General features: G+C 37.3%; 1 protein-coding gene across 1 annotated transcript in view; it reads left to right on the top strand.

The window, feature by feature from the left end:
- The window catches only part of LOC149078588 (uncharacterized), a 90,933-nt gene that overhangs the window by 60,074 nt on the left and 5,162 nt on the right, over positions 1-25,697 (top strand). The window contains exons 33-36 of the mRNA XM_089240702.1: positions 7,176-7,262; positions 10,106-10,270; positions 11,864-11,988; positions 13,003-13,079. Coding sequence (XP_089096828.1) covers positions 7,176-7,262; positions 10,106-10,270; positions 11,864-11,988; positions 13,003-13,079 — 454 coding nt within the window. The remainder of the gene's footprint in view (positions 1-7,175; positions 7,263-10,105; positions 10,271-11,863; positions 11,989-13,002; positions 13,080-25,697) is intronic.

The following is a 25,697-nucleotide window of genomic DNA, read 5'->3' as shown; positions in this document are numbered from 1 at the left end:
AAGTCAGACAATTAGTGTTTTTTTTCTCTTTTGGCCAAACATTGCAAGACGGGGGTTTGAGGGCGAACCCCCAAACAGAGCACCACATTTCTCATTGTAGAGATTACCTTTATATTGATTCACACAAGACACAAATCGTGACCATGATATAATTTGTTTCTTGTGGGAATCAATATAAAGATAATCACTATAGTAAGGGCTGTGGCCACTCCCTATGGTTGCAGCTTGTACCCTGTCTTACTATATTTACAGTGGGAAGGACCCCCAGGGCTGTCATTTAAACTTTTTCCGGGGGGGCGGGACAAAGAACATGTACTCAATGTATTTATAATTTTAAATATATACACACTGCTCAAAACAATTAGGGGAGCACATGGTTTTAACAAAATTACGCAAAGATGTATACCTATAAGTAACATAAAATGAATCATCCATAATTTAAAGCCTAGCAGGAAACGCAAGAAGAAAACTTCATATGCAAATCAAAGTTCATGACGTCAAAAACCAGAAAAAGGAGATAAGGGCAGAAATCGGGATGTTGCAGAAACGTCAGTTTTACTGCCGTAACTGTGAAATTCGATCGTGCAGTATTTTTTTTTGAGACAAAGTGACTTGAGGATGTCTCAACAACGTGATTTACCGGAATCCATGGCATGGCATGTTATAGGCAGACTGGAATCCTGGCAAACACAACGTAGTGTCGCGGACGCTGTTGGAGTCGCCAGAAGTGTTGTTGCAAGGCTGTGGAATCGATTCCAAGAAACAGGAAATATTAAACGTCGACCAGGGCAAGGTCGGCCATGCGCCACTACAGCAACTGATGACCGGTATATACGGTTAACAGCCCGTCGAAACAGAACAGAGAATGCTACGCAGCTGCAAAGACGGTTGCTCTTGGCAACAGGACGAATGGTGTCCAGCCAAACAGTACGTAATCGGCTTCGTGAGGGAGGGCTCTATGCACGTAGGCCAATGGTCTGCATTCCGTTGACCCCACGCCACCGTGCGGCCCGAAGAAGATGGGCTGCTGAACATCGAGATTGGGAGCAACATGATTGGAGCCAAGTGCTGTTTACAGACGAGTCCCGATTCAGTCTGGAGTGTGACACCCGACGTGTTCTGGTATGGAGGGACAGGGGCACTCGAAATAACCCCACATTCGTTCGTGAAAGGTCACAATACAGACGAGCTGGTTGGATGGTATGGGGTGGAATCAGCATAGGCAGACGTACGGACCTGCATATCATTTGGAATGGCACTTTGACGGCCCGAAGGTATGCAGACGAGATACTGCGACCTCATGTCATCCCTAACGCTGGAGCCATTAGAGATTCCTTTGTTTTCCAGGATGATGATGCCGACCGCATAGAGCTCATCTGGTAGAGAACATGCTTGAAGCCGAAACAATACAGCGTATGGAATGGCCAGCGTGCTCTCCTGACCTAAATCCAATCGAGCATGTTTGGGACATGCTCGGACGATGCATTGCTGCGCGACCAAGGCCGCCTGTTACTGTCCAAGACTTGCAGATTGCACTTCTTGAGGAGTGGAACAGTATTCCCCAAAGTCTGATCGATAGCCTCATCGCATCCATGGCAAACAGGTGTGCAGCAGTCTTAGCTGTTCGAGGAGACCACACGCCCTATTAAAACGCATGCATCATGTCTAAACAGTACTTTTTTTTATCGTTTACATGTAACCAAATTGTTGCCCCAAATCATCTTTTCATGTTTTTTCCATATTTTCAAAGAATTAAAGCTTAATTCCAAATTTTTTTACGTCTTTTTTCTGTATTCCGCATTGATACGTGTGTACTATCCATTGTATGCCAATACGTGGCTGTCTCGCACGGTTTTCTTCACTTTTTTGCTTGCTCCCCCTAATTGTTTTGAGCAGTCTATATATACGGGGTGATTATAAAAAAACTATCCCGACATATGGGCCCCTAACTATCATACCATTCACAGAAACTGAATGAAATTTTGGCATAAGGTATTTTGATGTATGCGCTCAAGAATGATATGGAAAACAACAGTGTCACTCTAACAGTTACGGTTACAGTGAGAAAATTTGGAAAATATCAAATGGCAACACAAAGTTTTTTGTATTGGAATGCGATCTCCATACTGAAAAACACTAAATAGCGTTGGAATGGCACCTGTAGCACGAAAAATCAGGTCATGTGGAACATTTGTGAAACACAATAAAATGCTTTTTTTTATGCTGCTTCTCTGTCCTTATTGGTTGTCCTCACTTTTAGCCTATCTACCGCCGGTGATTTTCATGCTAAGGTTGTCGTTCGAACGCTATTTAGGGTTTTTCACATTCCAATACAAAAAACTTGGTGTTGCCATTTGAGATTTTCGAAATATTCTCACTGTAACCGTAACAGTTAGAGTGACACTGTATTTTCCATATCATTCTTGAGTGCATACATCAAAATACCTTATGCCAAAATTTCATTCACTTTCTGTGAATGGTATGATAGTTAGGATATATATATATATATATATCCTAACTATCATACCATTCACAGAAAAAAAAAAAATATATATATATATATATATATATTTTTTTTTTTTTTTTTAATCACATTGGGAGAGAGAAAGACATATATTTTAGATTGACCAGATGATATCTATCCCAGGGTCCTCAGGGAATGTGCTAATGAATTGTTGGGGCCAGTCGCACAGATATACAGGAGTAGTGTTGCTGAGGATATCATCCCAAGGGATTGGAAACTTGCTAATGTTGTTCCGATATTTAAGAAGGGTAGTAGAGAAGCTGTGTCCAATTATCGTCCAGTGAGTTTGACGAGTTCCCTCTCGAAAATTTTGGAAATTATCATCAAAAGGCAGTTTGAGAAGTGGATAGACGAGAATAATGTATTGTCGGATAATCAGCATGGGTTCAGGAAGGGGAAGTCATGTGTAACTAACCTCCTTTGCTTCTATGATCACGTGACGAAGGCTTTGGGTAATGGCAGTTGTAGGCAGTAGATGTTGTTTACCTTGATTTCCAGAAGGCATTCGATCATGTCCAACATGGTTAACTCTCGAAGCGTTTACACGAGATTGTAATTGGGGGCAACTTGCTGAATTGGATAGAATCATGGTTAAGAGATAGGTCGCAGTGAGCTATGGTGAACAGGGAATTCTCTGGTTGGACAGACGTCACAAGTGGAGTTCCTCAAGGAAGTGTCCTCGGCTCCATACTTTTTTCACTTTTTATCTATAAACTCAATCAGGGTATCGATGGGATTACTAGCAAATTCGCAGATGATGGAGTTGCTCCAGACCAACTTGAACAGGATTGCAGCATAGGCAAATGAATGGAGCATGACGTTTAGCGTTGAAAAGTGCATGGTCGCTCATTTTGGTTCGAACAACCCACGGTTCTCTTACGAGTTGAATGGTGTCACTATCCCAGATGCAACTAGGGTCACCGATTTGGGAATTCTCATTGAAGAGCGGCTTAGGTTTTCTGAACATTGTTCAGCGGTGGTCAAAAAATCGAATAGCATGCTTGGTCTCATTTTCAAAAAGGTCTCTTCAAGTTCTCCTAAAGTCATTCTTCCGCTTTTTCGAGGCTTAGTTCATCCTGGACTGGAGTATGCTGTAAGGTTTTGGAGACCATACCTACAGAGGGACATAGACTTGGTTGAAGGGGTGCAGAGAAGAGCTACGCGTGTCCTTGTTGGCACACAGGGCTTGAGTTATGAAGAGAGACTTCATTTTTTGAATATGTTTACATTGGATGAACTCAGGTGTCGAGGATATATGATCGAAGTGTTCAAAATTTTCAATGGAATGGATAGTATGGACCATGAACTTTTAGTACACTGCCAATCGACTGCTTTTACAAGGGGACAACAGTATCGATTGGTAAGGGACAATGCAAGGTTATGGTGTCGCAGGGAATTTTTCTCTAATAGGGTTGTCAATAAATGGAATAGCTTACCCCCGGAGGTTGTAAATTGTAACACAATTGACACGTTTAAAAATAAATACAATAAACATGTTGGGATAAATCGAGAAGCTATCTATACTTAGAATAAGACAACCATAAGTATTCTTTATGGGCATTGTATAATATTTTATCATGTGTATATATTGTTTACAATTTTTTGTTAATTGTATTTTTGAAATATATGACATCCATTTTTTTATGGGCATCTTTTTCTCAGCCACATCGTTGGGCATTTTGCCTGTTGTGGCGTTGTATTTGTGTAAATTTAAAAAATATATATTGCTATATACAATATATGATTATATTGTAATTTTTCCAAAAAAGAAAGAGGAAAGTACCAGAAGAGAATTATCTTCCATATTCTGTGGTGTTTGGTCAGAACATAATAACTCCAAAAAATGACTTTTTGAGCTAAAAGTACCACTCTATATAAAAAAATTCCTCTTTCAATTGGTATATTCGTGATATCTCCAACAGTATCACAGCCTTCTCTATAGCAGTGATCTGGACCTGCTATTTGCCAACTTTTTGTATTAGATTTGGTCAGAACATGACATGTGCACTTGTCATGTATTGGCCAAACCATTTTCTATATAGTATTATCTGAGTGAAGACAATAGTAATGAGTTATGTTTGAACCATATAAAATATAAGTTGAAAACCTTTGTTCGATACATTGATGCAGTGCTACCAAAATTCAAGTGAAAGTAATTTGTGACAACATTGACACACACACACTCACTTGCATTAAATTTATAAAGTTTAATGCCAATGTCACCAGAATTGGTGTTGCTTAAGTCAGTCTTTTCCTTGTATGCTCCGGGCGAGCATATACTCATGTTTAAATAAACTGTTTTGCATTTATTTTAAACCGTGTGTTCTCATTAAATAGCGGCAGGTTTGTCGATCATAACAGTGGTTTTTAGTTTGTATGTTTGTTTAGATCTGCTCTTTTCTCTTCACAGTGGTGGCTTTTAAAAAAAAACCTTTCCAAGAACCAATCAGACAGCAGAATCAGCCTGTAAAAACTTAACTGAACAATAAAACTCATTTACATATCATACAGTATAAAACACTATTTTCAACTTTTGACGTATGGAAGTTGACAACATAGGAAAGGTAAACATTTAAGATCTGGCCAAGGTCCACAACAATAGGCCTATTGCACATTGAAATTCTCATGAAATTATTGACCATGAAGTGGTCCGCAGCCCACAGACGGTATGAAGGTAAAAACATTGTACATTCTTGTATAATTACATTGCAAAACATTTATCACAATTTGATATTGCACATTAATATTTTCATTTTATGGAGTTAGGCGACGACTCTGCAGAATTCCCACCAGCGATCTGCGGGACCCTAAGATTGGGAGAGGAAGGTAACACGACAAGTTCTAGGATCCATCACACGGGTGTAAACGGAATTTATGTGGGACATCAGTAGCCCGATCTCCGGTCCCGTTCTCACCCGACAGCCAGGAGACCCCACCCCCTGACTGCCAGACTTAGCAAACATAACTGGCCCGGGCCGGAATGCCAGCGGGTACCTTGGGTGGTTTCTGAGGTAACCGAGAGGTCCCTGGGACCTAAACTAGAATTTAATTGAAATGAAGGAATTTTTTGAAGGATCCCAGGTCATGTTACAATATTCAAATTTGAAAAACTAGGAAAGTTGGTGAGAAACAGCATTAAATATGGGTGAACTGTTTTACCCACATTTAATGCTGGTTTTTTTCCCCAACTTTCCTTTGTTCTTTGAATTTATATATCTCAGCAAATATTGCGCTTAGAAACGTAAAATATATATATATTTTTTTTTTTTGGGCATCAGAAGAGACGAGCAATAACTTTCTGATTGGGATTTTGAGAACAGGGTGTCCATATAAAAAAAGTTTCTATTTTTATTTCAGTAACTATACAACCCCTTGCATGTATGACGTATGACATCTGAGTACTACATGTTATTTGGATGCTTTTTCTAATTGGAAGTATGCCTCTAGAATCAACGGTTCACCAGTAAAATACCATTTTCCCTGTTACCTATGCGTCCTGTATATTGAAATGCCATTTCATTCCGTGCACCGCCCAGGCTCTATGGACCATTGTCAATTTTAGCCATTGCCCGGATGAGGGGGCTGGGCGATGTCGGGTGCTTTATTATGCATATAAAATATAAAATACATGAACATTGAATATAAAAACACGTTATTAAAAAAAAAAAAAGTATATACAGATTTAAATATTTCTATTATACAATATACTCCGATGAGCTCTTCTGATGTCCTTTCCAGCTTTATTGAGCCCGAGCCCCTGTTCCTCTCTGTGGCCAAGCGCCAGGTCCTGAACCATGTTTTCCCTCATTGGCTTGTTGGCTCGGGTGAGCCCTCCGCCATGTCCAGGCCAGGTCCTGGACCACGTCTTCCCTCGTTGGCTTGTTGGCTAGTGTGAGCCCTTTGTGTCACATTGGTCCGACCAGGTGCCAGGTCCTTCAGCATGAGGGGAGGGGGTTGTTCGATTATTCAAAAGCTCCTCAGCTTTTGGTTGGGTGCTTCACAGTTTAAACACTGATCATTGGGACTTTGTTTCTTGATTACTCTTTCACTGGATCATCCTATTTGAAGTCAGATTCTTCCCATATTTCGACAGCTTCTTCTCTCTCCGATTGCTCTCCCTCTGTGTCGTATTCTTCATCTTCTAATTCTTCTATTTCCTGGGAGAGTACCCTATCGACGTATATTGAAATGCACTATTTGAATGTTTCTGACATGACAATTCAAACCTCGATTTAAACCATGAAAAATCTGCCAACAACTGTACTTTGTCTTGAGAGGCTCTCTTTTACAACATATTTAGAAGTTTGTTAAGAATATATTGCCTAAATTGACAGACATAAATCAATGCAGAAATTTAATATATCTATCATAACGTCTCATGCACTGCTTTACTATTTTAGGGCTAGAGATTCAAAAAATCTCAGTATTAAAGTAAATTTCTCAAAATGGAAAAACAAATATCCTTACCATGTTTCTTACTCTGTTGTGAAACTGTTGAGTTAAGTAACACTTAGTAAGTGTCAGTTTAAAAAACAAAGAAATACATGAGGAAACTAATTCAATGGAATAAATTGTTTTATGTATTCTAAATTTTACACAATTGAAGATTTTTTTTTTATATATAATTTTTAACGAGTGTCTTTCATTATAGTCATCCCACAAACCATGGGAAGAAAAGACAATTGTAACTTTGGAAAATGGAGTTTATAACATAGAAAAACTGCGTTCCAGGCATGCCGTAAGTGAAACTTTTGATCATTGTATAGTCATTTCATAAGTTTGATCATGTTAGTAAGAAGAAAAAAAAAATACAATTATTATATTATTATTATTGTTATTGGTATTATAATAACGGAGTAGTAATAGTCAGAACCGCAACTGTTGAAGGGGTCTGGTGTCCCGGGTGCCAGCCCAGAAGGGGGGGGGGGGTTCATTCTTTCATCTCTCCAACATTACCAGGGGCGCAGAAATATATGCTTACCCCGGCTGTCTTAGCATCTTGTTTCGACCCTGGTAATAGTAATAAGAAACAATAGTAACAATAATCATAATAAAGTTTACCTAGGTGAACAAAAATCATGTATATCTTATATATAAATGTGAAAGTATGTATGTATGTTCTTTATACAAATCTACTATTTTAGACCAATCATCTCCAACCTTTGCACATATACCAAACAGGACCGGGATTGAGGTATAGGCTACTTTAAAAATTCGTCAGAGCAGGGCAAATGCCCGAAATGGTCAAAAAACCGTTGGGCAACAGTGGTTCCTGGGCCCCAACTATCACTTTCGGAATGTTTACTTCTGTTACTGTGGTTCCCTAACAATGCGTTTCAGACATGCACATGCCTTTTTCAGTGGTTTGTCACTTTTTTGATGCTACCAGTATTATAGTTCCTTCCTTTATAATGGTTTGTCTGTTTTTCAATCCTCCCAGCAATAGAAGAAAGCCTGGGAAGAACTAGGTACTTTTGCTAGTATTTAATATTAACCAAAATTTCATTTCAGAAGGGTGGTGAGAGGCTCTCTAACGGTTCTAACAGTTACTTGCAGGCTGTTTGGCTGATTCTGCAAGCGAGATTGTAGTAAAATTGGAGGGCAACTTATGACTATTTCCACCTATAGTTTACCTTGGTGCTTTATCTCTATCAAATTTTTTCATTGGAATAGAATGGTTTTCAAGCCAACTTGCTATCCTTATCATTTTTTTTTACCATTTTCAAATCTTGTTGTCACCAATGTGCTCATTATATCGTTTGTGCTCATTACAATTATGCATCTTTGGCTCATTTTCCATTTTTCATGAACAAATGTTCTTAAATTTGATAAGAAATTGCTGTAGTTCTAAACTGAAGTCTGTTTCTGAAACAAAGAACAGAAGAGAAACAAAGCTTTGTTTCTTGCCGAAAATTTGCCGTTAAAATGGTTTCAAAAAGAGATTGACAGAAAGAATTTGGTTGGTGTTGATTGGTTTTTGATATTACAATAACCACGTTTATAAAAACCAGATTTGATTCACCCATTTTGATTCTTATGAGCGCTTCGTTCTGAAGAATGATCTCCCTGTGTTGAAACAGTATAGTTGCAAAACAGTTGCACAGTTTTGCAGATTTGGTTCTAATAACCAGTGATTCTTATAAATGGTGGCTAATGCACCTTTTTTTGTTATTTCGGGTTATTGTGTTTATTGTGACAGTGTTTGAACGTTATGGGATTTTTTGATGGTCTATTTTTAATTTCTGAGATGGTGAAATGGTGAAAATTTTCGGCGAACAGAAACATTTTGGGTCACCAAGGGGCCAGATGCTTAGCCACCCAGAATTTTAAATTGCCAATTTGGAGCCAAACTTGCCAGCGGAATCTCAGCCCGTTGTTTGGACGTTAGCAGTGTCTTACCTCTTCTATGCGTCTGCATGCCATGATATCTCAATGGTATTTTTTCACTTCAGGCAAGGCTGTCTTAAGAAGTTCAAGAGACAAGTATTTTTGTTGCTCTTTTCGTTGTTTTGATGAAAGAACAAATTTAAAAAAAATTGTATGTATGTACATATTAATGAAAACTATGATAGTTTAGGAGCCCTTGTTTAACTTCGAGGGATCATTTATTTTTTAAGCCGCCAATAACTGCAGTAATGCCATTCATAGCACATGCCCATTAAAAACTGTGTCACCCTTTTGTTGTGTGTTGACGCAAGCACAGATTTCAAATTGAAGCCTGTGCTAATATTAAATGGGGAACAAAGTTCTTGCCAGAAATTTATTGTTTGGAAAAAAAAGGATACAAAAAAAAAAAGCAAGAAATATCTTTTCAGAAAAAAGTCATGGAAGATTATTCCACGGTGAGCTCACCATGAATATGACATGACAATATGACCTTCTTGTGTGTCAGTGTGCATCTGGCGACCTTTTTTGCCCTCGCACCAGGCAGTTTCCAGCTAGATTGTCGACGGGAATGTCCATAGTTGAAACTATTTTACTGTTCTGGCACTTACAGTGGACTCTCCTAAGTATAGGTGGAGATAGACTTGAAAGTCTGGGGGGGGGGGGCATGATGCTGATAATGATGTCACATTTATACATTATATCAGTCGACTCCACCTTTGATGCTGCCCTCCCCCCAATATCCCTAAGACGGAGTTTATCGTGGGTGCAGCCCTGAAAGCACTAAGTTGGGATTTTCAAAAGAACCAAATGATATGACAAATTTTAGATTCTTTTCAACAGACATTTTATATATCCCGTATTACACCTAAAAGTAGCAAACAACAAACAAAAAATTTTGCATACTGTACTTTAATGTTCCAAAACGATTGCAATTATGCAAGTTAGACTGTAAACATTGCTACTGCAGCTTATCTGACGCTACCTATCAATTTTATCTTAGATAAAAATAATTGTGGTTGACGTAAGCAAGTTGAAAAACTAATTTGAGTGTCTATTATCTCTTATGGGAAATTTCATTTGACATATGAGTGTTCTGAATAGCAAGCACATATTCACAGAACAAATACGCTTGTGTACCAAATCTTCACTGCATGCATTGAAATTGAATTGACAAAATGTAATTTTTCTGTGCAGGTAACAGAAATTAGTCCCATGTCTATCCCACACAAAGATGTATCACCTTTTGTATGTGATGCTGTAGGTGTTCTTATCCAGCGACTTTTGGTGAAAAAGAAAATAACATATGACGTGGAATTCAAATGTATTGACAAATACCAAAATATTTGCATTACAAAATATGTAAGTATTTTTATTTTATTTTTTAGAATACCCACATTATAATTTTGTTGCTCTCATTCCTGCAGAAAATAAAAATTCCATATAAGCTTTTGGTCTGTAGCATCTTCTAGTCAAGGTTTATATTTATAGTATAACCTGTGCGGTATACCTACAGCATAGGTGCTAATGCATCTGATTCAACTTGTGGATTTTCAATTTTTCAGCCCGATTAAAATTTTCTGGTCGAAACTGGATTTGTCCAATTTTCTGTATCTTTATAGAATAATGCCTAAAAATTCTCAAATTGTGCTTTGCTGAAATGAAAAACCCTTAAAGAAAATACTCTTTCGGTCTTTGCAATTGCAATTGTTGCAGATTTCTGTATTGCTACCAAAAGTAAACAAAGTTGCAAGTTATTCCTAAAATTGCTGAAAAAATCACCAATGGCAGAAAATGAAGCACTACTGCAAATCGCTCTGAATTGAAATGAATTCTACAGGGAAAAAATATAGTGTGACATAAATTGTATGAGATACAATAGTTATATTATATAGCCATAATTTTTGTTTATAAGTTGGCAAAATAATTTTAATCCTTGATTTCAGTGAAGGATAAAAAAATTTGAGAAGGCTTCATTGAAAATACAGAAAAAGATGGGACATATTTACAGTGTATCCTGCTTATGTTTTCCAAAAAAAATACCATGAAAAAGTTTTTAATTCTTCAAGAAGAATAGTCGAAAGAAATAAAAATAGCCCTACCAAGAGGGCTAGCAAAAATACTTTAAACAGAAAATCTCAATGAGTCTACAGTGAAATCTCGCTACAATGATACACAGAGTATTGTTATATCGAGGTTTCACTGTACTTATTGAAGTTGGAACCAAGAAAATGAGTTAATAAGTAGGGAAAACATTCTAAGGGATTCACTGTATACATTGTTAAAAAAATATTAAATAGTTTATAATTATTATTTAAAAATATTAAATAGTTTTGGTATGGCAAAAAATACAAGAACATCTCGGGAAAACAGGTCATATTGTCACCCTATGCAATCCTAAAAAATCCCCAGTTTTCCCTTTTATTTGTATGACGTTTTCTTTGATGTGAAATAGTTCATCACGTGATAAGCTACAGATTTTTCGTCTGATAATTGCCACCTATGCTACAGTATTACTCTCACCATCTAGGTCATGAAAGAAAAGTGATAATTCAAGTAAAATTATCAAGTAGACTTTTTTTTGGTTCCAAGCAGTAGGAAGTATTAAAAGCAATCTTATCCAAAGGCGTAAGGCAGGGATTTGTTCAGACGAAATTTTGGTCTGTTTTCGAGACCCTTCACAAAATATAAATTAACAAAACTGTAAATTTGAAATTTCATTTCTTTTTGTGCAAACGTAACTAGAATGTTTCGCTTCCAACAAAATTATTTACTTTCCACAAATATAAAGAGTATTTTCACGAAACAGGACTCTATATAAAAAAATTCTGGACAGACCCTTGCATAAGAAACATTTCTATCAAACATTAAAGAGGGAAAGAAATAAAGAAAAACTTTATAAGTGAAAAAATAAATTTTTTTGGTGTTCAGAATTATTTTCCTTTTGATTCACAGCTCTGCCATGGCTTGAGACCTGTTAAAATTTCTGGAGTTCATGTGAAAGCTTGGAAATTCGAAAATATCAACATCTGCGGTGATGGAACAAGAGTGATATGGGAAACTTTCCTCAGTGAGAATGGGTAAGTTTGGTAATTTATATGAATAAATATCAGCTTTTTCATTATTTTTCTGACATTTTCATCATTGAAAACGTTGTATTAAATAAGTTATCGATGGAACATGTGGAAAGCTGTTTTGCATTAGTTAATTATTGTTGATAATGGCAGACATGAAAAGACGTTTTTCTATTTCTCAATAACAAAAGATGTTAAATGTAATTAGGGAAATGGTATACCCCTTATCAAAAAATGATGTCGCTCTCCATCATTACTACAATGATTTTGACAACTGGCTGATGCAAAGATAAAAATGCAGGGGAAAAAAATTCAACTGCTCTTGTGGGAAATCTAACCTACATCCTCTCAATAAGAGGACCCAGCGATTTGATTCCCCTCAAGGCAGGTTGAATTTTCTTTCCTGTACTTATCTTCACATCAGCCAGCTGTCGAAACCTTTGTAGTTGCGTTCATAACTTAATCGTGATACAACAGGACAGATTAAGATGGTTTTTATCCATTCTATGAAATAATGGAAATGATAATAGATGGAATTTATTAATGTTTCATTATATATCAAAAATTTATGGCAACTAAGGATTGATTCTACTATGACAAGGTTCTTGGCTGTCCCGAATGAACAGTTAAACTTCCATGAATTGCTCCCATGAGTGATGAGCATCTTCAAGAGAAAGCTATCAAATTGTGTGGAGTCGAGGATTAAGTCTGTATTTATGCAATTGTCTAGCTCTCTTCTTCCAATGATCAAATGCCACATTTCATGAATTTTCATAAATCACTGTTACTTATTTTCAAGGCCACAACTGTGGATGGGGGGAGGGGTGTTAAGCAGGTAGGTTCCCAAGTATCAGACGATAAAGGGCACTGAATTAAACCTTTAACTGCTAATTCAACATTGCATGGGGACATCAAAATATGTGCTTGCCCTAACTGACCAAGTATCTAGCAGATGCAGCCCCGCTGATTCAAACATTGTAAATTTGAGGGGTTTTTAACTGATGAAACTATTTTTTCTAGGCATCTTCTTAGCCGTAGACAGTATGGTTTCCCGGTTTCCATAATTGTGCCATCTAAATTGTGTGAGAGATTCGTAGGTAATATGCTTTCCTCTCATTTTAGTTCTATTATATTTTATTTCTGAATACCTTATCCCATTTAAATTTCTTATTGGTTTTAACTCATTTCTAATGAGATATTAACGTCAAAATATGGCTTATTTCTGAAGTTTTTGCCCGGAATATAACTTGTTGATTTTTTTTTGAAAATAGTTTGAAGAAAAATCATTGTTCTTCTAGCAAATTATATGGAAAACGTGTGTCATGGGCTGTGGAAAATTCTGTGCAGTTCCTTGCATACGAAAAATGTGCACCACACCTTTTTCTGTTAAAATTCAACTGTTTGGTTTCAAACACAATGAAATCTTTATGTAGCAATATTCTAGGGACCTGAAAAAAGTATCCTTATATAAGATTTTTCATTTTAGATTAAATCAACTTCGCTCCAAAAACCCTCATAGGCAAAGTACATTAAAAGAAAAAAAGAATTATTTCCCTCATAAGTATTGTTTTAGTGGTATGCATTGTCAGTAAAAATTAGAGATGATTAAAGGTACATTGGCCTATATATCGATGAACCTAATTTTTTCCGTGGTGTGTATGAAACAAACAGAGCCATCCATTTTTAATTTCAAAACTCATCCACTAGTTTTTTGCCTGCGAGCGGCAGAGATACAGCATATCTAGTCCCCATGAACTGTAAAGGTGTATATCATTAAGTCTCATTGTATATGTGCTATCAGTATTGGTTCCAAGTACAATGCTCAAAACAGTTAAGTGATGTGTATTATTTATCTAAGTTTATTAAAATTTAGTTCATGATGAATTTAATTAAATTCATATTTAACTCATTGTGATTACCTGACAGTTTTTTATTTAACAATATTTTATCAATGGAAATGTTTAAAAATTGCAAATTAAATAAAAACTGCATTTCTCCTTCATTGTTTTGAGCAGTATACTTGAAATTTTATTCAAAAAAATGGTATTCAAAGTAGAGTGATACTATTTATTAATTTTCTTAGGTTTTCCTCCCATCAATTTATTTAACTGACACTTTTTTTATACGCATGCTTTTTATTGTGAAAAATATTCTTTTTTTTTTCCATTAAATAAGTATACACAGTATAAAATAAAAAACTTGTGTATTACAAGTGATTTGCAATGCAAAAACCTTCAACAGCTAACGTTACTATTTCATATAATGGGATTGTCTCTTATTAAAGACAATTTTTCCTGCTATTTCAAGTTTTCAATATAAATAAATTAGTCATAATGACAGTTAGAGCTCCAACCGCATTCCACTCAAGAGCTGTGTGATGTGTAAATTAATTTTGGAGAAACAGTCTCTAAGGAAGTGCAAAAAGAAAAACGCAATAGACATTGGGTCTGTGGATATCTCCAATGAGGTGGTTGAAGTGAAGTGTAAACCAACATTCTGATTTTCAAACATTAGTCAGAGGGCAGAAGTCGTAAAAATTTCTTCTTGGATATGGGGGGTTTGCTGGACTTATAATGCAGTAAACTTGATCATGTAATTCCAAAAAAAATTAGTCATTTTCTCAAGTTTGGGAAGGGGCCCTTGACCCCCTGGATCCTCTCTCCCAACTGTTTTTACTCTGTCTATGGGTTTGTTGCAGCATGCCGATAAAAAGATAGACAGGCTCTCTCATCTGATTAAGTAGCCCATCCTCTTAACCTTGATAACTATAAATGGAAGCTCTCAAAATAACAGACAACCATAGGATCAAATAAATTTTCCCCTAACAGATATTATCCGTTAATAGCTAGTAAAATACAGAGCCTCAACTGAAGGAGGGGTTCTTGTACCACGACACTGGAAGGATGTGTTTAAGTTTACAGTTTTTCAATGCGGAGGGGGGGAAGCTAAAAAATGGACTGACCCTCTGGGAAACAATAAATTTTCGTTCCTAGTAGTGCCCTGGTAAAAACTTTCCAGTTTACTGACAAAATTAAAACAACAAATTTCTGCCAATGGAATTGCATGTTATTGAAGGTTCCTTATTGTACTAAGGCCTTTGGCAACCAGAGGCTCTTTCCCAACAAAATTTAATTAAAGCTAATATTGATAGAGAAAACAAGGCATATATACAACAGGTCCTGTCTAAGTATGGTTAGACTAAGTATGGCTGACCTTATGGTAAGCAGATGTAGCCCATTCTTAGGGTTGTAAGAAGCTAGGAACCTATCATGACCTACCAAAAGCCTTTGAATCATCAACATTCGTGTTTGGATCTAATTTTATAGATTTTCTCCCCTGTAACACAGAGTAAATTTCTGGTTTCTTTGGCCTTACAATCCACACACACACAGTCTAGACACTGTTTATAAATTTTATGTCATACAACCCTGCATAAATATGATTACCGTTTGCAAAAAAATCATAACCGATTTTCTACCGCGTCATATGTATATGTTATGACAAATGTGATAAATCTGGTTATTATGCATAATTGCAGAGCCTTTTGGTAAATTTAATATATACTAAAAAAATTATTACTTTTACCAGCAGTTATGTGTAATACCCAAGTATTGGTAAAAATGGTGAATCATATTGTATATGATAATTCATACATGTATTTTATCATTATATCGGGGTACGATCGTAAATTTTTTTTATTTATATTGTTATCACAGTTCAGCTATATTCATCACTATGGCTTGGATTTTTATGACTCGTCACATTTTGAGCATTTTCAAGCTATTGTTATATTTTTGGACTTTTCAAACAATTGATCATATTTTTTTTTATCATTTATCACCTATAGCTTGGTTTGTACACCAATTTACTTGATTTTGCAATGAAAGAAACAACAAAATTAAATTAAAATACATTCTATAATGAATGTACTTTCTGTGAGTCAGTCTTTTTTTTTTTTTTTTTTTTGAAGGAAAAAGACTTTTGCTTCTCCTATAGCCACTACCTTATTCCTGGGGGGTGATCCCTTGCTTTGTTTCTGAAGGGGAACCGTGGATGACATGCCAAGTACATGCAAAAGATCTTGTTCATTTAGACACGCAAAATCTCCTTTAAATTCATGCATAATACAACAGATAAAATAAACGTGCTGAGTTTGCTTCTGAAATTGGAAAATTCTGCCAAAGCAAACTTCACGTTAGGTACAACAAGCCGCATTCCGACATGTGCCAATTGCATTGCTAAGGAATGTTAACTCAGAGGAATGCTTACTAGGTGCATGTGTAATTGAGTACTAGCTTCCACCCCACCCTGTCACTCTACAACTTCAAAGCTCAGTATAGCTTGAGTGTTTTGTTTTTTGAAGTAAATACAGTAAAACATGTCTTCAACGGAATCGCAAGGGACCATGATATATATATATATATATATATATATATCTTCTTTTTTTTTTCTTTTTTTTCGGACACAAATCTATTGGTTTGGGGAATACTTGTAGTGTTTGCGTGGAAATTTCCATTAAGGGTATACAATTTTTCTTCCCATTTCTGTGTCAGACAGATTCCATTTAATGCCGGTTGTTTAATGTGTATTTTGGTATTAAAATCACGGGACCAAGATTTTTTTCTGTTGAACACATGTTTCCGCTTAATGGAGATTCCGTAAAAGACAAGTATGATGCCATTTTATTTTTTAAAATATGTTAGAAACTCTAGCACAAAAGCGATTCAACATGAAGCAACATTGCTATTCAGCTAAAGTAAGAGTTAGTGAAAGTAGAAACAAGACGTCAGCTTTATGACAAGGCTTCTCAAGACATTGCTCTATTTGTTTCTGATTTTTAAAAGATCTTTGCTGGTTTCTTCAAATATTTCTTAGAAGAAACTTAATTATAGGAGTTTTCTTTTTTGAACAGTTCAAAATACATTTCACATTTTAGTGCAATTCTAGAACGTCTTAAAAGAATAATAGTGCTTGTGCATATTAGGTAAGTGTGGTTTTCATTTGAATTTTGAGTCATAGGTTTAATTAAGAATTATTAGAATTTTTTTTAATTTGGCAAATTGATGCATTTACTATCTGTTCTTTACTATCACTTACTATTCTTTCAAAAGCATTAACTGAAAAGAATATATAAAATAATACAAAAAATTATAATGTCATGTTTTTATGTCTTTTGGTCATAAAAATCTGAGCCCCATTCAACACTCATACTAAACTCATTCATAATTGTTTTTGAGTTTTTCAAATTCACCAATTACATTGGGGCAGGGGTTTTCAAACTATGTGCCACCAACCTGACAAAGGATTTTCAAACAGACGAAGTTGCGGATAAGCATTGATTGGGGAAAGGAGAGCCTGTGTGGAAAAAGTTTGAGAACTCATATGCATTAGGATATTATGCATAATCACTGATAAAAGCGATAAATATTTCAAGTATTTGTCAAATTTACCAATGACACTTGGGTATTGTGCATAATCCTCGGTAAAAGTGATAACTTTTTAGTATTTATCAAATTTACTAATGATGCTTGGGTATTATGCATATTCACCAGTTAAAGTGATAAATTTATCAAACTCACTAAGACGATTGGTAAGTATACATAATAACTGATTTATCATATTTACTGCAACATATATGCCAAGTCAAATGCTACTGCATAACAACTATGGATGATTATACCTATCTTGTGTTTGTCTGTTTCAAGAGTAGGAAAAAAGAGAGACATTATTTGCTTAACTTTTTTTTTAATGTGAAGAAACTATATAATGAGTGTATGGATCACGCATAACAATCAATGTAAGGGCACACCTGCTAATATATAATTTTCCAGTTTTTCTGCTAAAGGCTTCGTGAATTTTTTTCTGTATTCGCTGAAAATGGCAATAATGATGATCCCCATTTATGGCGCTGCTTGGGTTCGTGTAGTCTCATATAATGGCAGCTTCTGGTTCAAACTGCATGTTGTGCAATCCCATCTGCAGTTGATCACCAGCACCGGCGACAATATTATTACCACCACCGCCGAGTCCCATCAAATTATGTGACCATTGTATGATGGCGGCATTCAGATTCCGTAGATCCATTTCCTGGAACTCGTCCCAAATTCGCCTGAAGGAAAAAAAAGCCATGAAAATGAATGAGTAAAAGAAAAGTGAAGTATATTTTCTTACAATGAAATCAGACTAATGTGATAGAAAGCAAGAGGTTGCCAGAAAAATCGGTATTGAATATGGTTAAGTTTTTGATCTCTGGTTGGAATAATTTTAATGTTCCTCTGTGTTAAAAATTTGAGTTGTGGATTCCTAGTCCAATTTTTTCCTTCGGGAAGGTTCAAAACCAAACAAGTGATGTGAACCAATATAGTTAAACATATGAGCGATTATATTCTTCGACCGCTTTGATGTGAACCTGGGTACAGCTAGTTCGTAAGCGCTTATAAAAACAAACTTCATGTTACGTTCACAACACATGCATGCACATTCTGACATGCACTCATTAGAAATTCAATAGAAGGAATATGGACGAGGTGCATGTGTGGTGTAGTAGTTCTTTAATATATCATGATCATAACATTTGTGAATAGAAATAATCCTATTGATGTTTGTTATATGGAAACTGAACAAACAAATTATGCTCATGTATTTTACGGTCATTGTTGAAATCTTGGACAAGGAGTACTAAGGCCGGGATTACACTATGAAAGTTTGATAAAAGATCTTTTACAAAACTTTAAAAGCACAACCAATAGGCCTGTTACAGTCAGGACAATGCATGTAAAATTATACATATAAAAGTCCTTTTATCCTGGAATAACTAAGCTGTTGAGCCTAAAGGCTTACTTTCAATTGGAAAAATTTTCCAAATAACATGCATATCTCAGATACATCATTCATATTTGCAAGCGGATGTATAGTTATTAAAATAAAAAAATTCACTTTTTTTATATGGGCACATTGTCCCAAAAATCTGAGTTAGAAAGTTGTTCTGTCTCTCCTGAGCCCATCAAAAAATTGCACTTTCGTAAATGCAATATTTGCTGAGACATTTGGATTCGAAAACACTGAAAATAAGGAAAAGAAACACAAACTAACAGGTAAGCTCATTATGCTGTTCTTTCCTTAATTTTCAGTGATTTTCAAATTCAAATATCTCAGTGAATATTGTGCTTAAAAACATGGGAGATATATATATATAATTTTTTTTTTTTTTTTTGCTTTTGCTAGGCTTTGGAGAAACAGGGCAGCAACTTTCTATTCAGGGTTTTTAAGACCTGATGATCAAATAAAAAGTTTTTTTTTTTTTAAATAACTACACAGGGTGGCAAGTCCTAATTCAGCCTTTATCTCATAAACCGTCCATCGTAGAGATATAGTTTCAATTTTTAAAAATGCTCAAAAGGTATTCAAAAATTACTCTATACCTTGAGAGTGAAAATAGAGTGTGTAACGAAATAAAAAAAAATCTAAATTTTTATACGGTTCATGTGTTTCCTAACTTTCAGTTAGAAAGTTGTTGCCCTGTCTCTTCTGAGGCCAACTAAAAAAATGTCCAAGTTTCTAAGTGCAATATTCGCGGAGATATTTTTGAATCAAAAAGTCGGAGCAAAGTTGGGGAAGGACAGCATAAATGAGAAAAAGGAGCATCATCCGTTAGTTTTTGCTATTCTTCCTCAATTTTTGAATTTAAACATCTCAGCGAATATTGTTTTTATAAACGGAATTTTTTGATGGCCTCAGGAGACAGGGCAAAAACTTTCTAATTGAGTTTTTCAAGACAGAATGTCCATATAAAAACTTAGATATTTTATGTTATGACACACTGTATTTTCATTCTCGAAACTGGTGCAGAGTGATTTTTTGAACACATTTTAAGAATTTTTTAAATTGGAACCCTTAATCCTATGGCGAACGGTTGGTGAGATAAAGGCCGAATTATACAAGACTTACATATATAGGTGTCTCCGCAGAGTGGGGGGGGGGCAGAGGTGAATTTTCTTCCTTGTAATCATATCCAAAAATATAACCAGTCTTTCAAGGAATCCTATATTATCAAGTGGAGAGGACATTTCTACATACTTACATAGCACCCTGTATAACCCTTTGCAATATGAATGACATATTGAGGTGTTCATGTTATCCGAATGCTTTTCCCAATCAGAAATATATTTCTAGGATCAACAATTCGCAAGTTACTTCAGGACAAAGGAATTTTCCTATGCACCCTGTATATCTTGCAATTTCTGCAGCTATCAGTGTATTCCGCTCATTGCCATGTCTGACTAATGAAAGTGTAAGATTAGATAGTTTTACCAGTGGATCTTGATCATAACATTTTTGAGTAGAAATAATCCTATTGATGTTTGTTATGTGGAAACTGAACAAAAAAACTTATGCTCATGTTTTTACGGTGAATGTGAAAATCTTCGACAATTGTTACTAAGGCCAGGATTACGCTATGAAAGTTTGATAAAAGATCTTTTACAAAACTTTAAAAAATAACCAATAAGCCTGTTGATTACATTTGCTCGAATATAACCTATACGCTTATTGGTTGCATTTTTCAAGTTTTATAAAAGGACTTTTATCAAACTTTTACATATATTATAAACTTTTACGGCCTTATAGGAATATTGACAACTACATTTATGAGCGATTAAGTAGCCATGTCTATCACAAAGAAGCAGGCTGACGGAGCTCTAGCTTGGAGGCCCATAAATCGACTTCACAGTTTTTTTATGTATACCCAGAGCCTGAGGAGTATTTACGGTGGAGGGAGGGGGTGCCCTTAGTGGGCTATAGCCAAGGGTGGTAAGTTCAGAAAGACAGAAAATTCTGGATAATGAATAGGCAAGAAAATTAGTACAACAGAAAAAAAGGGGTAAAATTTGTTTTGTTTGCAGGCGTTAAAACCATAAGGCCGGGAATACATATGCTACTTTCGAGCAGGTACAATCAATAAGCTCATTGGTCACATCTGAATGTTGCCAACAAGCTTGTTGGTTGCATCTGCTTGAAAGTAGAGCGTGCTTTTTGTATTTCGGCCTTGAATACGCTTCCGTTAGTGAGCAAGGGAGCAGGTTAGTGAGCGACCAAATCAGTGATCTATCTAGACCTAGAGAGCAAGCGACTAGTTCAGTGATCGATCATGAAAGTGATTTAGAGAGTTAGCAAACATACGAGTGACCTAGAGTATGTAAGCATGTGAGTGACCAAAAAGTGTGCAAGTCAGTGTACATCTAAATCAGTGACTTTGAGAGTGTGTAAGCATATGGGTGACCCAAATATTGACCAAAAAAGTGTGGAAGCATGTGAGTGATGGAAAGAAGGACGTGGAGATGGATACATATTTACGGGGGGGGGGGCACTAAGTGGTTTATAGCCTAAGGCATATATGCTCAACCCATGGCTCTCAGAGACATCTGATGTGGCCTGTGGTACAATTGGCCCAGAGCCGCCTACTCGACTGAAAGTACCTGCCTACCTTTGAATATTCACTCTAAAAAGTTACAGTAATGGCAAACGTTATCATGAGACCTCCTATGTACTTGAGGTGCGTTGAAACAGCCCTGTGTATACACCGTAGATTGACTACGGCATCAATATTTTGGGCAGCTAAAAGTTCTGGCTTGAAAGCCTACAAAATCTCTTAGACTGGAGGAGGACCCTGTTCTCACCGTGCGTGTCCGCACACAGCTTTAAGGGAACGTTGAATAGGGGCAAGGCCATCTAAACACCATCAGCAATGTCTTGGGGTCCTCTTTGACACAGTTGATGTCAATTGCTAAGCGAAGTAGTTTAATCGGAAGCTCCCAGACTACCGGATGTGAAGATAATATTATTAGCAAGTGACTGTTTTCTGCTGAAAGTTCTTGCTGCCCTGTTCTTGAATAGCTCACACGAACGATATTTCACCAGCAAAACAAGAAAGCAAAACAATTGTTAGATGAAAGTAATAATTTTACCCGAAGTACTCGCGCAAAGGAGCGGTGAAGTCTCTCATGACCCAGATAATTCCCGTGATCAGCATTATCACACCGATGTTCAGGAGAGTTTCGTAGAACCCCTCGTCGAAGACGGTTTTCAACGAGTCCAGCTGATACAGGTAAGTCGATAGCGTTGAGGATATCACCTGCTCGGATAGAATAGGAGGAAAAGCATTTGCGATTATGCTTTCTTTTTATGCATATAAAAACCGTCGTCTTAGACCCACCATTATCGTTGTATTATACTACAGGGTGTGTGCCAATGAATACGCGGCGCCAGATTTCTACAGATTCGTATATGTAACTGGGGGGGGTGAATATCTTTGAATATGGAGTTATTGCATACTCAGTGCCGTCTTAAGGCTTGGGCCCACCCGTGGCCCTTTTTGTGAGGCCCCTCTTCGCTTGAGGCGAAGAGGGGCCTCACAAAAATTAGATCTGGTTGAAATTTTCGCGAAGTTGTTTGGTAGGGCCTCAGAAAAATCAACTGGTCCGGGGGCCCATGATACTCTCAAGACGGCCTTGTGCATACTTTCCCAAACTTTTTGCTCCATTGTCGTCGCCCCTCAACTCAAGCTAACCCATGGGATCCTGTACTTAACCCAAAGCTTCTATCGCTCCCATCTGGACTCTTCTACCCCCGACAGACCAGTCACGACCCAGGCTCTGTCCCTCCAGGGATATAAGCCTTTTACCCTTGCGGGTTGGGTCGCGCTGGGACTCTTCTATTCCCCCCCCCCCCGCCCCAATTGGCGGAATATTGCCCACTTTGGGAAAACTGTGTTATAGTCTCAGGAAACCCTCACACACAATGATTCATATAAAAATGCTCATCGCTATAATCTCTATCGGAATCTGCAGAAATTCGACGCTGCGTACACCGTCTTAAGTCTTGGACTCGCCTGGGCCCTCAAATTCATAAGGCCCTTACGGTAAGGGCCTTGTTGTAATAAAATTCAGTGCTATTATTTTTGAGAGTTACGCGTGCGTATTGGTGGGCAGGCGAGAATATAACAGGGGTCTTCAACCTTTCAGACATTGCTGGCCAAATTAATTTTGTCCCGGTAATTCCGAAATTATGTTTTCATTAATTGTGAATGCATTTCTTTCAAAAATTCTTAATTTTTTTCATGAATTATCACTTTTAACAATTCTGAAATTATTCTCAATAATTGTCAAATTATTTCGAACGGTCATTTCTAGTCAGTTAGGGGGCCTCAGAAAAATCAATTTGCTCGGGGCCCATGATGCTCTTAAGACGATCTTAAGTCGAATTTCCTCTTTAACCAATTCTTTAACATTACACGGGGGTGCTAAAATTCGAGCTTGACCAGGTATCTAGTTTCGGCCCTGCCAATTACAAGCCATGGCCTTTTTCGTAAGCTGTTAGTCAAAATGCAATACTCAATAAATTAAACTCCAGTTTTATGGCCCTTATATTTTTCACGGCCCGTTGCGGACGCACCCTTTGCGGCCGTGATTCAAAAAGTTTGGTGAAAGCGTACTCACGCAAGAGACAGTCTCCTGGATGAAGTAATACTGGTCTCCGAGGAGCCATTCAAGAAGTGGTTGTAGGAGCAACATTCTGATGGAATGGCCTATGGCCAGTGCCACGGCGGCATCGAGCACCTGATTCACTCGTTGGACCCATATGCTGGTCGCGGTGCCGGTCTTCCTGGGAAAGCCTTCTCTCCACAGCTTTCGGGCTGTCTCGGGCACGTTGTCGTGGATTCTCCGGAATATCGACAGCATCGTCTTTGGTGGATCGGGTTTTTTGCGGAAAGATAACATGACTCTGATACGGCTGAAAATTTACTTAACAAGGGGCGAACGTTTTGTTTTTGTGTTTCTCTTCGTTACTTTAAAACGGGATACAAGATTTTCCTGACTGTCATCGATCGAATAAGTGTGCTTTTTTGTTTTGGGACTGAAAAGTTTGTCGGGCTCATATTATTGTTGCCCCTATTGGAATTTCGATTATTGTTGGCACGCATTTTTGTTTTGCTAACAATGGTTTTATATGTTCGGCCGCATTTATTCATTCTTTTGTTGTCTTCCGAAACAATCGAATCTTGTGGAGTTCGGTTGATCCGAGTAATCGATATTGATTTCGCCTCGATGTTATTTACTCCGAAAGTATTGAGCTGTATCGTCAATTCATTACATCTATAAAACCAGCATTTTTATTGAACTTTCTCTCTCAATATTTTTAGCCCCCTCAACCATGGGCGTTAATAGACTTGAAAGTCTGGGGTCACTTATGTAATCTGTAAATGTGCCGCGGGTCATTTAAATTATCTTATAAATGTGTCGCAGACAGCTATGTAGCTGTGCCACGGATGACTTGAGTGATCTGCAAATGTGCCGCAGATCACTTAAGCAACCTATGAATGCCCCGCGTGCCACTGATGTGCTCTAGATTTGTGTGTTCATTGGCCACCTAAGTAGAGTGGAACTGCACAGCGGGTCACTCAAGTAATCTTTTTTATGTGTCGCTTAATTCTCATTTTTAGAAAATAAGATTTGGGTTCGCGGGATACGTCAAATGGCTATGAAGTCCACTGATTGAGCATGCATGCTTTATACTGTGTACGGTACTATTCTCTTAATACAGTTATACCAAGGCCGCGGCAGGGGGGGGGTGTCCGGTCCCCCCCCCCCCTCCCGGAATGCCTGGTTCTCTTGAATTCAGCACATTTCGTAAGCGTTATGGAATTATAGCTGAAGTGGAAACAATATTTGACTTGTATAACATAATAATTCAAATAATCCACTGAAAATATATTGTCCGTTCAATCAGAACCCCACATGTAGAAAAGCTGAGCTGACTTTTAAGGCGCTAAAAGTAGAAACGGGGAAGCCGCTGAAGATGTAAACTTTGCCACAGAATTTCAAAATAAATTTGGCCCGTAGGCCGGGATTACACTATGAAAGTTTGATAAAAGTCCTTTCATAAAACTTTAAAAATTTAATCTATAAGGTTATTGGTTACATTCTAGAAAATGCAACCGACGACCTTATTGGCTGCATTTTTCAAATTTTATAAAAGGACTTTTACCAAACTTTCATAGTGTAATCCCGGCCTTAAGCCGGATCACTTGAGTGAGTTGGGAATGTGTCGCAGGCTACTAAAGTGTTGTAGTGCTGCACTGTTGAACACTTAAGTGATCTGCAAATGTGTCGCGTGTCATCTGAGTGATCCGAAAATGTACCGCGGACTGCTGAAGTTCTCTGGAGCAGCACCGTGAATCGATGTTTGAGGATATGGACCATTCCCAGAGAACCTGAAGATTCAAATTAACAGCAAGTGACAGATGCAACTGTGTGGTTCTGGGATCAAAGTGGCATTACGCTACAGGCTGCGCCCTCATCAGGGAACTGCACTTCAGGGTACCGGCGGCACAACATGAAACGGTGTAGATTCAAAATATCAACAGACCGGATTCCACCCTACAGATTCCCAACGTGGGTGTTAACGCCCCCTGGGGGGGCGATGGTATGTTTCAGGAGGGCGGTAGAAGATACGGGTATAACATAGGATCCTATGGGTTAGATTGCGTTGGGGGGGCGATAGGAGAAAAATATTTCTGAAGAAGGGGGCGATGGAACAAAAAAGGTTGGGAAACAATGATCTAGATGATAATCAAACATCAATGACCATAGCCACCACACTCAGACGATCCTCTAGATTAGCAGACAGGTTAGCCTCCTACACCGACTTAGAAAGTGGCC

This window comes from Pholcus phalangioides, unplaced genomic scaffold, assembly GCF_987345545.1.
Source record: "Pholcus phalangioides strain wild (caught in Gottingen) unplaced genomic scaffold, Ppha-v1.0 ptg000013l_1, whole genome shotgun sequence".
In the NCBI taxonomy this organism is placed as follows: domain Eukaryota; kingdom Metazoa; phylum Arthropoda; class Arachnida; order Araneae; family Pholcidae; genus Pholcus; species Pholcus phalangioides.
The sequence above is the reverse complement of the archived record's forward strand: the minus strand, read 5'-3'. Positions and strand labels throughout refer to the sequence as shown.